The sequence below is a fragment of the Phragmites australis genome, chromosome 6 (genome assembly GCF_958298935.1).
Source record: "Phragmites australis chromosome 6, lpPhrAust1.1, whole genome shotgun sequence".
NCBI lineage: Eukaryota > Viridiplantae > Streptophyta > Magnoliopsida > Poales > Poaceae > Phragmites > Phragmites australis.
This window is the reverse complement of record NC_084926.1, coordinates 43,318,836-43,331,069: the sequence shown is the minus strand read 5'-3', so window position 1 is coordinate 43,331,069 and position 12,234 is coordinate 43,318,836. Positions and strand designations below refer to the sequence as shown.

The 12,234-nt window shown below is 40.2% G+C and overlaps 1 protein-coding gene across 6 annotated transcripts; it reads left to right on the top strand.

Moving 5' to 3' along the window:
- Positions 1-951: 951 nt before the first annotated feature.
- Positions 952-7,441, top strand: LOC133922674 (pathogenesis-related homeodomain protein-like). Of its 6 annotated transcripts, none has more exons than XM_062368100.1 (13): positions 952-1,234; positions 1,337-1,380; positions 2,088-2,541; positions 3,255-3,420; positions 3,506-3,626; positions 4,049-4,164; positions 4,260-4,607; positions 4,743-4,940; positions 5,154-5,243; positions 5,518-5,568; positions 5,900-5,977; positions 6,272-6,514; positions 6,605-7,441. In XM_062368100.1, exons 3-13 carry the CDS (start codon positions 2,123-2,125, stop codon positions 7,055-7,057), a joined length of 2,283 nt encoding a protein of 760 aa, XP_062224084.1. In that variant the 5' UTR covers positions 952-1,234; positions 1,337-1,380; positions 2,088-2,122; the 3' UTR covers positions 7,058-7,441. The 6 variants fall into 6 exon arrangements, with proteins under 6 accessions (XP_062224084.1, XP_062224080.1, XP_062224081.1 ...); XM_062368096.1 differs by having other exon boundaries at positions 3,255-3,432; XM_062368097.1 differs by having other exon boundaries at positions 952-1,240; positions 3,255-3,432.
- Positions 7,442-12,234: the final 4,793 nt, after the last annotated feature.

Sequence of the window (12,234 nt, the reverse complement as noted above, 5' to 3'; positions counted from 1 at the left end):
AAATTTAGTGTTCATATTTATCTAAGAGGAATGTTAGTTTTGAAAGTATTATATTTGTTCTCGTCACTCTTGCTTCTACATATACTTTTGAGATGGTTTGAATTTAAAAATAAAAACTATCAATTTTGAAAAAGAATTGTTAAGTTATCTATTCGGCCCATCTAATCGCGTATCTCCATCTTACATGTTCCGAACGATATGAACTCGTTCGTTCATCATGTATACGTATGAGATCAAATCAAATCAATGAACACCGATTTTCATTCTAGTTCCACGGAGTCTCGATTACACTTCTATCACTTCTGACACTTCTAACACTTCGGTAACTAATTGGGCTATTAAAAAAAATGCATTTTCCAGTTCTTTTCACTCGATTCCAAAATTCTTCCCCAATTTTTTTAATATTTATCACTTTTGACAAACACATATATTAAAGTAGCATCAATTTTAAATAGAAAATGGTAAAAATATCTTTAGAAACTAACTTAATAAATATTCTATAACTTAGCGTAAATAAATAGTAAAAGATACTATTTTATAAGAAGAAAATTAAAAACTATGATAAGTACTACCTCTGTTTTCAAATAATTGATATCGGTACTGTAACAGCTAGTAACTTTGATCAATAATAATTTTAAAAATATTTAAGCAAGTAAAATGAAAATAGTATTGTTATATTTGTCTAAAAAATAGTTTAAGTATGTTGTATATTTAGAATAATTTACGTGTGCATTTTAGTATTTAAAAACGTTAAAAATAACGAGTATTGAAAAATTGAGGAGTAAAATGCCTTCTCGTCTATTCCTTTCCTGTCATTGACTGACGACTGACGAATAATAATTGTTGCAGCGTCCAAGGTTCGATGCACCGTCCGATCTCCGGCCCTTGGTCATCCAGCCCGTCCACCCTCCTGCCTCTGGCGCCAACAAGAAGCGCAGAGAACGAGACGACGACGCGTCATTCCTGCCTCTCCCGTCTGCTCCGCTTCCTTTCCGTGTTGTCTTTAATCGGCAGCAGCACCGCCTCCGCCTGCTCCCCCGCCGCCTCCGCTCGCGCCGCAGCCATGCCCTAGCGCCGTCCCCCGTGCTCCCCGGTCTTCTTCTCCGCCGCGAGCTCCGGCGGGTGGCTCTTGCGCCGCCGTGGCCGGCTGCGCTTCCCGCATCTGGGCGGGCCGGTGGTCACGCCCCGCGTCCTCGGCCTCCTCGCGCTCTGCCGCCCCGTCGGCGGTGCCATTGTACGGGTTCGCCTGCCCGCTCCTAACCCCTACCACCCTCTCCCCTTTCCTTCCTGGCCTCTCTGGTGTGGCCTCGATTGAGTTGCGGTGTTTGTCTTGCAGGGCGCTTGAAGCTGCGCTGATTCGTCCTCGAGGGGATTGATCAGGTAGGTTCGTTTGGTTTTCTTCTGATGTTATAGAGTCCAGATCTGCTGCCCCGAGTGGATCGAGAGACGTTGCTTCACCTGCGGTAGACAACATTTAGACTGCCAACTTGGAATGAACCAACTGAAATCTAACAGTTTGGTGCACTTCAGACTGGCCACTTGGAACTGATGTATGCGAAACATGGTGTGTGCACCATTTCTACTTTGCGACGGTAGTTGCACACAGTTGGGAAGTAGTGCGCAGCACCGTCTGAATCTGGGGTCTTAAAGTATGTTCTGTGTCAAAGTTTGTCAATCTCTGGATAGATTAGTGCTCTATATTTCCCAGTCTAGCATGACGACTAGTGCAGTATATAGATGTATCGGGTATGGTCAACTTTTTCCAGATGGCATCATTAAGAAATAAATACTTGGTATGAGCGTAGCTTTGTAAAAAAATATCTACGTTTTTTTCTCTAGCATGCTATAGTCATCATCCTGTGTACTAGTCTTGTTACTACTAAATATGTCATGCAGCCTAATCGGACAACCCGAATCCGAGTCGGATTCCAACACTTGTGACCGATTCAAGTAGTATTTCGTGTGTCCAAAGTTTTTGTTCCAAATAGGACACCCGAATTGGAGTTGGATTCCGACAGGTGTCCTTGTCCAGTTAACACTGCTTACTGTACCTGTCTTCTGTTTAACATATTTCTTTGTGGTATTAGGCTGCAATCCCCTGTGATAAGCTCTGTTGCTAGCGATGCATTCTTCAGAAAATAAACCAGTATGCTCCAACTCTCGAAGATCATCGCAACAGAGGAAAGAAATCGCTTCTGAGTTGGTTCCTGTATCAAAAAGACCAAGTCGACGCAATGCTTCCCGCAAATATGAACCTGAGTCTCCTTTCAAGAAATCGCCGAGAAAAGTTAGGAATGCTACTCTGGCGAAATGCATAAAGAATAAATATCATTGTAGTACCTTGAAACGACGCAGGGGTTCAGATTCTGTTACTGGGAAAACTGTAATGGGACCAATGGCGAGGAGGAAGCAGAAAAGGAAAAGGCAAAATACTGATGAGGCAACTCGCTTGGAAAGAAGAGCAAGATATTTACTGATCAAAATAAAGTCGGAGCAGAATTTAATAGATGCATACTCTGGAGATGGATGGAATGGGCAAAGGTGCACACTTCACTCACTGTTGTGAGCTTCCAGTGAAAGAAAATTTCAAATCCAAGCATCCAACTAAAGTTAATGCCATAAAAAAGGGAACCTGAATAATCTTATTGAGTTGACATGAATTATTCTGGGAGGAAGAGCTCAAATAACAAATAAGATAGCTTAGACTTTTTGGCTTGTTGCCAAAGAGACTCCAGTTTGTTTAGAACTTATATGCATATATGAGATTTATAACTTCCTATGAAAAAGATAATTGCATATAAACCATATGACATAGGCATGTAAGTTTTAATCGCTTACAACTTCTCAATTATAGGAAGATCACAAGTCCATTCGCTGCGCCCATTTATAACTGATTAAACTTACAACTTTTTAATTGCAGGACGATCACAAGTCCATTGGCTAAGGCCATTTATAACTGACTAATGTAGCTTTTCATAACTTAGGTGTAACATTTTTGTGTTAGTTTGTGGTAAGTAGCCATTTGGACTGATTGAATTGAAGTTTTTTTCGTGAGATGAAAGTACATTTTGTTGACATTTGGTAGGTTTTGATGGAATCGTGTCAACAAGTCATATTACTGTTCTTAAATCAGTTCCACCACATTGTTGTATACAATTTTCTTGCTGTTTTTGTTCAGTTGATTTTATGGTTCCTACAGTTAAGTAAGGTATGTTAGTAAATACGGCACTAATTAAGTGTACCTTTCCAAACAGCCGAGAGAAAATAAAGCCAGAGAAGGAGCTACAGCGTGCTAAGAAACAGATCATAAAATGCAAAATTGCTATCCGTGATGTAATTCGCCAACTTGATTTGCATAGTTCCAGTGGGTGCATCAGTGACTCGGTGATGCCTCCAGATGAATCTGTCAATCCTGAACATGTACGTGTATCGGTAAGATGATTGTTAGATGCTCTACTTCCACAGGATCTCTCAACTGATAGATTATCAATATTTTCTTTGCTAGACCATATGTTCAACATGCAAGTCTCATGAATCATCTCCCAGCAATGAAATTATCTTCTGCGGAGGGGCCTGCAAAAGGGCATATCACCAGAAATGTTTGGATCCTCCTTTCGACAAAATTGGTAATTCTTTTCAGTGACATTCATGTCATCATAGCTGCTGCTTATTTTCCCATTGACATTCTTTCTTACCATTGGCAGCCACCCTTCCTTCGCGATAGTGATATGCCAACATTTAGCTCAGAAACTTTAAAACAAACAAAACGCCTGTAGTCTAAACCTACTTTTAGCATGTGGTATAAGTAGATATGTATTTAAATCTTGTTCACCTTCCTAACGATAAAATAAAAAAAGTGACATAAGTTAATTCATGTCATTTAATTTTTGTTGCAAACATTAAATGTACACATTTATTTCTGATGATTTTGTACCCATTTCTGGTTTCTCCTGCAGTTTTTGCTCCACATCTGAAATGCACATATATTGCAGTACAAGTTTCTTTACCACTCATAATATATTTATCCTTTTCTTCTGTTTTCTCTCAGCTCTTCTGACCAGTAGCCATGGATGGCTTTGCAAATTCTGTTTGTGCAAGGTGAAAATTTTAGAAGCTATTAATGCACATCTAGGAACGATCTTTACAGTGAAGTGTCCCTCTGATGTAAGTGTTTGTCATTTCTAACACCTATGTTTTGATCATTTTACTTAAGTAATTTCATCCTATTTCATTCTGTTGACTCTACTTTCTTTTTATAGGATATTTTCAAGGAAGCAACTGAACAAATAGACTCTAAGGATGGACTAGGTGAAGATTGGCTTTCTGAGTATTCAGGTGATGAGGACTATGATCCTGAAGAAAATGAGGTCAGCAGCAGCATTGACAGTGGGGAAAAAATTATGTCAGATGGTTCCAATGGTTCAGGAAGTCCACTTTATTCTCCAAACGATGATATTCCGGACTTCATATCAGCAGATTTCAATGATGCTGAAGGATTCTGTCATGTCAATTTAGACTTGGGCATTGATTCCGGTGAAGATGATTTTGCACAGATCCTTACCTACCAAAGACCAAGAAGAGATGTTGATTATAGAAGACTCAATGAGGTATGTTTCACCAATATAAATTGTATCCTATCATTACTGCAATTCAACGATTTTTACTTAGCAATATTAATTGTTAATCGAGCATTAATTTATACAAACAGGCTGTAACATTTGACTACTTTTTACCCTGCGCAGGAAATGTTTGGAAAACTTGTCGAGAATGAAGAGCAGAGTGAGGATGAAGATTGGGGCCATAACAGAAGAAAGAAAAGAAGGGTGAAGTCTTCTGTTGTTGGGGCTAATTCTGTTGAGGGTTCCCCAAATGCCATGTCAGTTGAAAAAGTACAAAAGCAGAGGAGAAAACTTTTCAGGATTCCCCCTGCGGCAGCTGAAGTAATTGATGATTTTAATCACCTTAAATATTTAATCCACATTGCACATTGTATCTGCATATTGTGATACACATGTATTTGCTGTGATACAAGGCCGACTGATGCCTGCAATTAGATGTCGCATTGGTTTGTTGTGCCTGCAACTGTGAATCAATTGTTTCCTTCATGTTCAGCCTTGCTTACTGGAATATCCTCTGTTCTTCACCTAAATTAGGTGCTTCGCAAAGTTTTTGCTGATAATGAGCTTCCACCCCGGGCTGTCAAAGAAGATCTTTCAAAAGAATTGGGCATTTCGTTTGAAAAGGTATGAAGTGTTGGATTGGTGAAATTTTGACAGCTTTGCGTTACTGATTTCTGGTGTGTGTTTATGCATCCGAGGATTTCATTCTGCTTGTCAATCACCCTTTGGCCTCAACTATGAACTGAACTTCTGTTATATTACAATTCTCTCTTTTCTTCTAACGAGATTTCTTGGCCTCTTGGGCAGAGCTTCTAAGAAGTATAGAATGCTTACCAAGTTGCTTTTCTTATAAAAAAATCTTTAATGTCAGTAACCAATGTCTGCCATCCATTTACAGATCGACAAATGGTTCAAAAACACAAGGTGTGCTGCCATCAAATATCGCAAGGCATGGATTTCTGTCTCATGATTATTCATTCAATTTGGGTGTTCTCATTGAGTCATTAGTGTTTGCGCATTATCAGTTGTCTCATTTGTTCCCTTTGGTCCTGGTTTCCCACCACTCTCTATGACTTGTGTTTTCTCTATGCAAGCATTGCAGCTGATTGAACAAATAATTTTTTTATACAGAAATGTTACAGTCATGAGATGCATGACATAAACTGTATTTAAATATTGCATTCCTCTACTAGCCTAATGCTGTGACCTAACTTTTCATTCAGTATATCGTGTGGTTATATATTCAACATAGTTCTGTTAACATTAGTGCTGTCATGCAGGCTGAAGGGAACAGTCATAATACTGTCCCCAGCAAAAGATCAAGAACAAGTGTAGAAAAAGCTGGAATCTCAGGCAAGGTTGATTCAGCAGACAATTCTTTGCTTCTTTGTCTGAGTCACTAATTTCCCTAAACTTTTGCAAATAGATGTGGAGTCTGAAATGATTTCATTGATTCTGGTGGTTATAATGCAATGAAATGCGTGAACTAAACTATACTTTAAGTATTAAATTCCTCTATTATGCCAAATATTTTGATTTCATGTGTAAATTTATTGTGGATAATCAGTGCCAAGTTCAAATTTTTGTTCAGTTTATCTTGTGGTTATATATTCAACACTCCAGTTTTTGGTAACTTCACTGCTGTCGTGCAGGATGAAGGGAACAGTCATATTACTGGTCCCAGCAAAAGTTCAAGAACAACTGAAGAAAAAGTTGGTGTCTCGGGCAAGGTTGATTTAGTAGACAATTCATACTTTGTTCCCTTGTCTGAAATCATTAATGTGCCTGCACGTTTGCAAAGAAATCTTGAGAAGAGGAAGACAGAATCAACTAGCAGTCCTCTGAGGAGGCTAGACAACAAAGGAGCTTGCTTGTCTCCAACTGGCCAAGTAAAGGTAGTAACAACACAAGGCTGATTATGTTTATCTTGGCTAATATAAATTAACAAGGTCATAATTCCCCCAAAAAAATCTACTTGTTCGCAGGAGAGTACGTCACCTACAAGCAAGTCTTGTTTGCACGAGAGTACATCACCTACAAGCAAGTCTTGTTTGCAGACAGATTTAAGCCATCCAACAAACAATGAAGTCAGCGCGGAAGAGCAAGCTGCTTCTTGGATGGACACTGGGGCGTTAACATGTTTGCAAGGGAATACATCACCTATAAGTAAGTCTTGTTTGAAGACAGATGTAAGTCATCCAACAAACGATGACATCAACGCTGAAGCACAAACTGCTTCTTGGATGGACACTGGGGCCTCAGATTATCAGCCTTTCTTGGATGTGATCGATGAGATGTGCGGCCTTGAGTATAGGCTGCACAGGTTAAAGGAGGACATGCTTTCATCAGCAGGAGACGGCAATGCTCATAGTGAGACTAACTTGCAAGGCCAAGCCGTGGTGCTTGTACCAGCTGCTGAGCTCAAGGAAAAAGCATAGCGTAACATCTAAATGCAAATGCATACTTCATCTGGGCATCACATAGGTTTTTATACAGCAGAAAAATTGTATAGAGAAAAGAAAAAGGTTCTAGCACTGGCTGACCTACTGTCTGGTGGTCTTTCTTGGGCCTCAACGATTCTGGTACTGCATATCACATGAAACTGTCTTTGGAATTAGTATACAAGCTAGTTTGTACTGGACTATGAGACAGCTATTCTTTTGGATACATTTAGATTCAGACGTTTCGGATTAGAGTTTTGCTTATTAGCAAAGTTGTAACCACCGAATCCAAATTTGAACTGCGACTGCGGGCAAAGTCCGTTGATGACTCTGAAATGATTGTATCACTCTCAAATCTCAACTGCTGATTTAATTTTCTTCCGGGCTGTCTCAAAGACAATGATGCTACAGTTTTTTTTTTTTTTGGAATTTTTACTGTCGTAAAATTTGGTACGGTTTTTTTAATGTTGTAAATTTGTATCAAAACATTGCTACGTGATGTGAATTTTTAACCTGAAATACTCGAATTACAGAAACTGGTTATCGTACAGATGTTGCCATTCCAACCACACTCTGAACCCAGACATCCTTACAAAAGAGATATTTCCACAGTGAAACAGATCTCCAAAATCCAACTGAAATTATCTAACATTTTTCCAGTGTCAAATTAGCTAGAGCAGAAAGAGGAAGGTAACTGGGTATGACGGTCCCCTGTTCATGCGATGAGAGAGAGGGGCCTGCTGGTTGCACTTGCGCGGTCCATTCTTTTCACCCATCCGTGAGCTTCTGGTACTGCACACACATTAGCGCCCAGTACACTGCATGCTTTGCATTATCCAAGCGAACGGAGGATGGTTTAGGGGTCCAAGTGTCTGCCCTGCTCACCACGCATCCCTCTGTTAGAGATTGCACTACGTGACAGAGCTGGGGAGGGGGAGGAGGAGGAGATAAGATGGGCAGGCCATGGGTTTTGCTGATTGGGACGGCAGATTTGTTTGCTTGGAACCTTGCGACGGGCTCAAATCAAAACGGTCACCGACTGGTGGATTTGATTTGATGTGGTTTTGAGAGATTTGTTCTGGAAAGGTGTGTCTTTGTTTGGCAAAGATCTGTATTGCTTGTGTGCAGTTGCATGCGGATTAAGGTCAGATTGTGTGTTTACTGACAGTGCGGTGGATATTGCTCGTAGAATTTGGGTTGCAGATAAGCTTTCATCGGTCTACGGGTGATCTACCGTGTGAAGTGTGAACAGGGATAGCAGTAACATTTTTAACCTCGCAACTCTCTCTCATTCTCTCTCTCGCGGATAGAACAAGACCTCTAGTAAGAGTATAGAGATGAACAGCAGTCAGGTAGAGAGACGGACGTGCAACACCCTGCAGACCTGCTACGGTAAGAGTAGCAGTATCAAATGTGTTACAGATTGCAGTTGCAGCAGAAGGAACATTTGCAACAGGAGTACGTCCCTCTCTTACGTGCACGTCAACAGCAAACTATCCCTGAACAATTAAAAAAAATCAGGCTTCAGGGACATGAATATAGTGGGGCATTTGATTTTTTAACCACTTTATCATTTGGTAGAGTGACAAATTTGTTAATTGGCTCACAGTTTATAGACTCAGTGTCCTAACTGTCAATCTTAGCGAGGAATTGTCACTCTAATAGAGTGGCAAAAAGTTAAATATTCCGAATATTAGCTAGCTGACCGCAACACACATGTATGTAAGGATCCATGATGCTTAAGAAGAGGTAAATTAGTATATTTAAAACTAAGGATTAAAACTATAAGATAAACATGTTTTAATTTTTATTTAAATATGTTCTAAGTTTATCTAGTGTTCCTACTCTATCAAAAAATATAATTTTATACCCTAGTAATCAATCCTACCAATTACATATGGTAATTTTAGAAAAGGTAAATACAGAATAGTAAGTGTAAGAAATAAGTGTGGAATGTAAAAGTAGAGATAATACAAACACTCGACATGACGGATTTTTTCCGAGGTATCGACATATTGTTATCCACCCCTAGTCCATCTTAGAGCTCCTCGTAAGAGCCAAGCTAACTGGTCGGATAACTCTATAAATAGTCGTTAGAGCTCTCCACTCGCAAATAGGTTTCCTATTAGGCATCTCCTGGATGCTCACTGTTGTCTTCATTATGATAGTGCTTTGCTACTCTGGCACAGGTCACTACTCCACTCACAAAGTTTACAGCCACTCCACAACCTTCTTTGAGGGTCTCGTAAGACAAGAACATCACCATGCCCATCTAGGTGCCGGCAAGCACCAAAAGTAACAAGTATGGATCACTCACTTGATCCAACTCTAAGCTAATCATCAAGCTAGATACACACTAGGCCTAAACTAGCACTAATCAAGTCCTTAATTTTATGCTAATTGTCTTGGTCTTCATTGTGCTCAACTTTGGTGACAATAACTTCTCTCAAGTGTATATGTATGCTTCTGAGTTCTAGCACCCTCAAATGTTGAGTGTGGATCTATTTATAGCATCAACTCTCAAAACTAGTCGTTGTCTCTTAGGCCTAGTAAACTATGAGCACCAGATAATCTGATGAGCACATTTTCTTAGCACCAGAACTTTCGGTGAGTGTAATATAAACTAGCCATTGGAACCCACTGCCACGTCATCGGGTCATCTGATGGTATTCAATCTTCATCACCAGAACATCCGGTGAGTGCATCTTGCCAACTCCAAGCCGAGCAACCTCTCTACATAAACCTTTCGACATGCTCATCGGAACATCCGATGAGCTTAATGTCCATATTCTAGTGAGAACAGCGGATTATTCGATGAGTGTTGGTGACTAGACTTCTTAGCTTCATCCCTCCCTAGAAACTTGTTCCTGTGTAATCTTCTGGTGCACATCGAAACTTATGATGAACCTTTTAGCGTTCACATCGGATCATCTGGTGAGGGTAATGTGACAGGAGCTTTGTCCCATTCAATCCAACTTTTGTCATGACTTGATGATTTTTCTTCCTTGATGTTTTTGGTCTTCCTCTTGTCTATTAGGGCTAGCTAAGCCTAGTGTATATCACTATTAGGTAACTAACCTAAACACACTAGATCACGCTACTAAACACAAACCTGTCTTTGTAGTATGGCTCAAGAAAATAAATATATCACGCAAGTGATAATCTCAACACCATAATCACTTGTCCAAACAATATGTCATTATATATATATTCCTGAACCGTTCTTTTTTTCCTCCCCATCTTTCTATTCTATTTGGTCTCCTCCTAGTCGTCGCCCCATCCCAGGCGTCTTTGCACCCCCCGATGCCACCCCCTCTTCGCCACCACCGCCCCTTCGCCCGCTAGTCGCCGCCCCTGTCAACTCCCCGCTGCCCTACACCCACCCACGTTGCGACCCCTTCAGCCACCGCCCACGTCACCGTCCAGCATTGCAATTAGCATGGTAAGCCTCACACGAGGTATTATTGGACATTACACAACCAAAATAAATATCTAACCCACCTTAGAATCTAGGAACCAAACCATCCTCAAATTTTAAACTCTCAGCTTTTTACCTAGCTCTTTAAAATCTACAATTTAAAATCTGCTTTTCAGAATCTCAATGTCTTAAACCTTTGCAAACTAGTAACGATATTAGTCCCATTAACTATAATAGTATTAATCATCAAAATATATTAATCCTATATTAAAGTTATTAATCTTTCCACACAAAAAATGGCTACAACAGAGCAGAAGTATGCGTTACTTTGTTTGCGCGGGGTTACGTGGTGACAATGCAATACGGGTCGGCAGCAGTAGGGATGAAAACGGACGGGATAAATTCCGTTCCGTTTCGATCCGTTTTGTATATTATCTCATCCATTTTCGATTCCGTTTTCGAGAGAAAATGTGAAAATAAAAACGGTTATGGGGTTTTTCCGACCGTTTTCGGATTTCCCATTTTTAATCTAGAATTTCCCGTTTTTCTAATTGAGATCAAACTTCACAAATCACAATGTAGCCCACATGCCAAGCTCGGCTAGCCAATCCAAACATAACCCCTATCCCAAAGTTCAACCAGATCCCAGTGGTCCAATCTCAGTCGGCTGATAACCTACCGATGTTGTTCAAGCTCTTACACCACCTCCAATTCTAGTCTTTGTGTGATTGTATGTTATGTCGAGTACTCGAGTTACGACATGGTAGTTATTTTTCAGTTGATACTTATGTCATTACGTGGTCCATCTGTGTATGATATAAATTACTTTTATTGGTGTGAATTAATTATGTGTCACGCCGATGCTTGAAATCATTGTTTTACGGATCGGTATTCTCATTTTAAATTATCGGTTCCTGACTGATACCTGCATATTTATGTTTGGATTGGTTCGTTTTTGATATCCCGACATTCCCGAGTTCGTACTCGTTTCCGGTTTTCCCGTTTTTGATTCCGTTTTCGAGCGAAAATGTGAAAATGAAAACGGTTAGAGGGTTTTCCCGACTGTTTCCGTTCGTTTTCATCCCTAGGCAGCAGTGGCACAGTGGGAATCAGCAGGGACCATGCAAGCTGCCGCGCACGTGCAGTGGTGTGACGCTGCCTCTTCCCCTGGACCGCGTGCACCCTTTCCAAGTTAAATTTCTGCTCCTCCGTCTCAACTCGCATCGTCTAGGAGACGAAGCAATTGGACCAAGATATATGCCTCTCTCTCTCTCTGGTTCTTCTCCTGTGTAGTCTGTAGTGATCACGCACACACACTATTGCAGTCGGGCGCACAGTCACATGCACGCATCGGTTGCAGTGAGGGTTTGGTTGCATTAGACCATACCTAATGGATCCTCTTCGTGACTCAAAATCTCTTTGTGGAAGGATTTTTTTAACGTTTTAATAGTTTTTTTTACGATTTCTTTTATAAAATAATTCTCAATATTATTTCCTTTAGGACGGGATTCTCTCTTATTTCTTTTTACGAATCTCTTCGAAAAAAACTATTAAAGATAAGAGGAAATAAAGAAATAGGAACCGAGAAAAAAATCAAAAGAAAACGAAATGAAGAAAAACAATAGGGATGATCTTAGGGCAGTACACACGTCCTTTTTTTTTAGGAAAGTACACACGTCCTTGGATGCATGTGAATCGTTATCTCAAGATCAAGAGGCCATGGATGAATCATGACGAAGCCTTGCAATAGCTAGCT

Excerpts from the sequence above, each read along its gene's own strand:
- LOC133922674 (XM_062368099.1), top strand. The coding sequence starts at position 2,123 with ATGCATTCTTCAGAAAATAAACCAGTATGCTCCAACTCTCGAAGATCA. Across the intron at positions 5,569-5,899 it reads CTGCCATCAAATATCGCAAG|GCTGAAGGGAACAGTCATAA; the intron begins GCATGGATTTCT and ends GCTGTCATGCAG. Across the intron at positions 5,978-6,271 it reads AAGCTGGAATCTCAGGCAAG|GATGAAGGGAACAGTCATAT; the intron begins GTTGATTCAGCA and ends GCTGTCGTGCAG.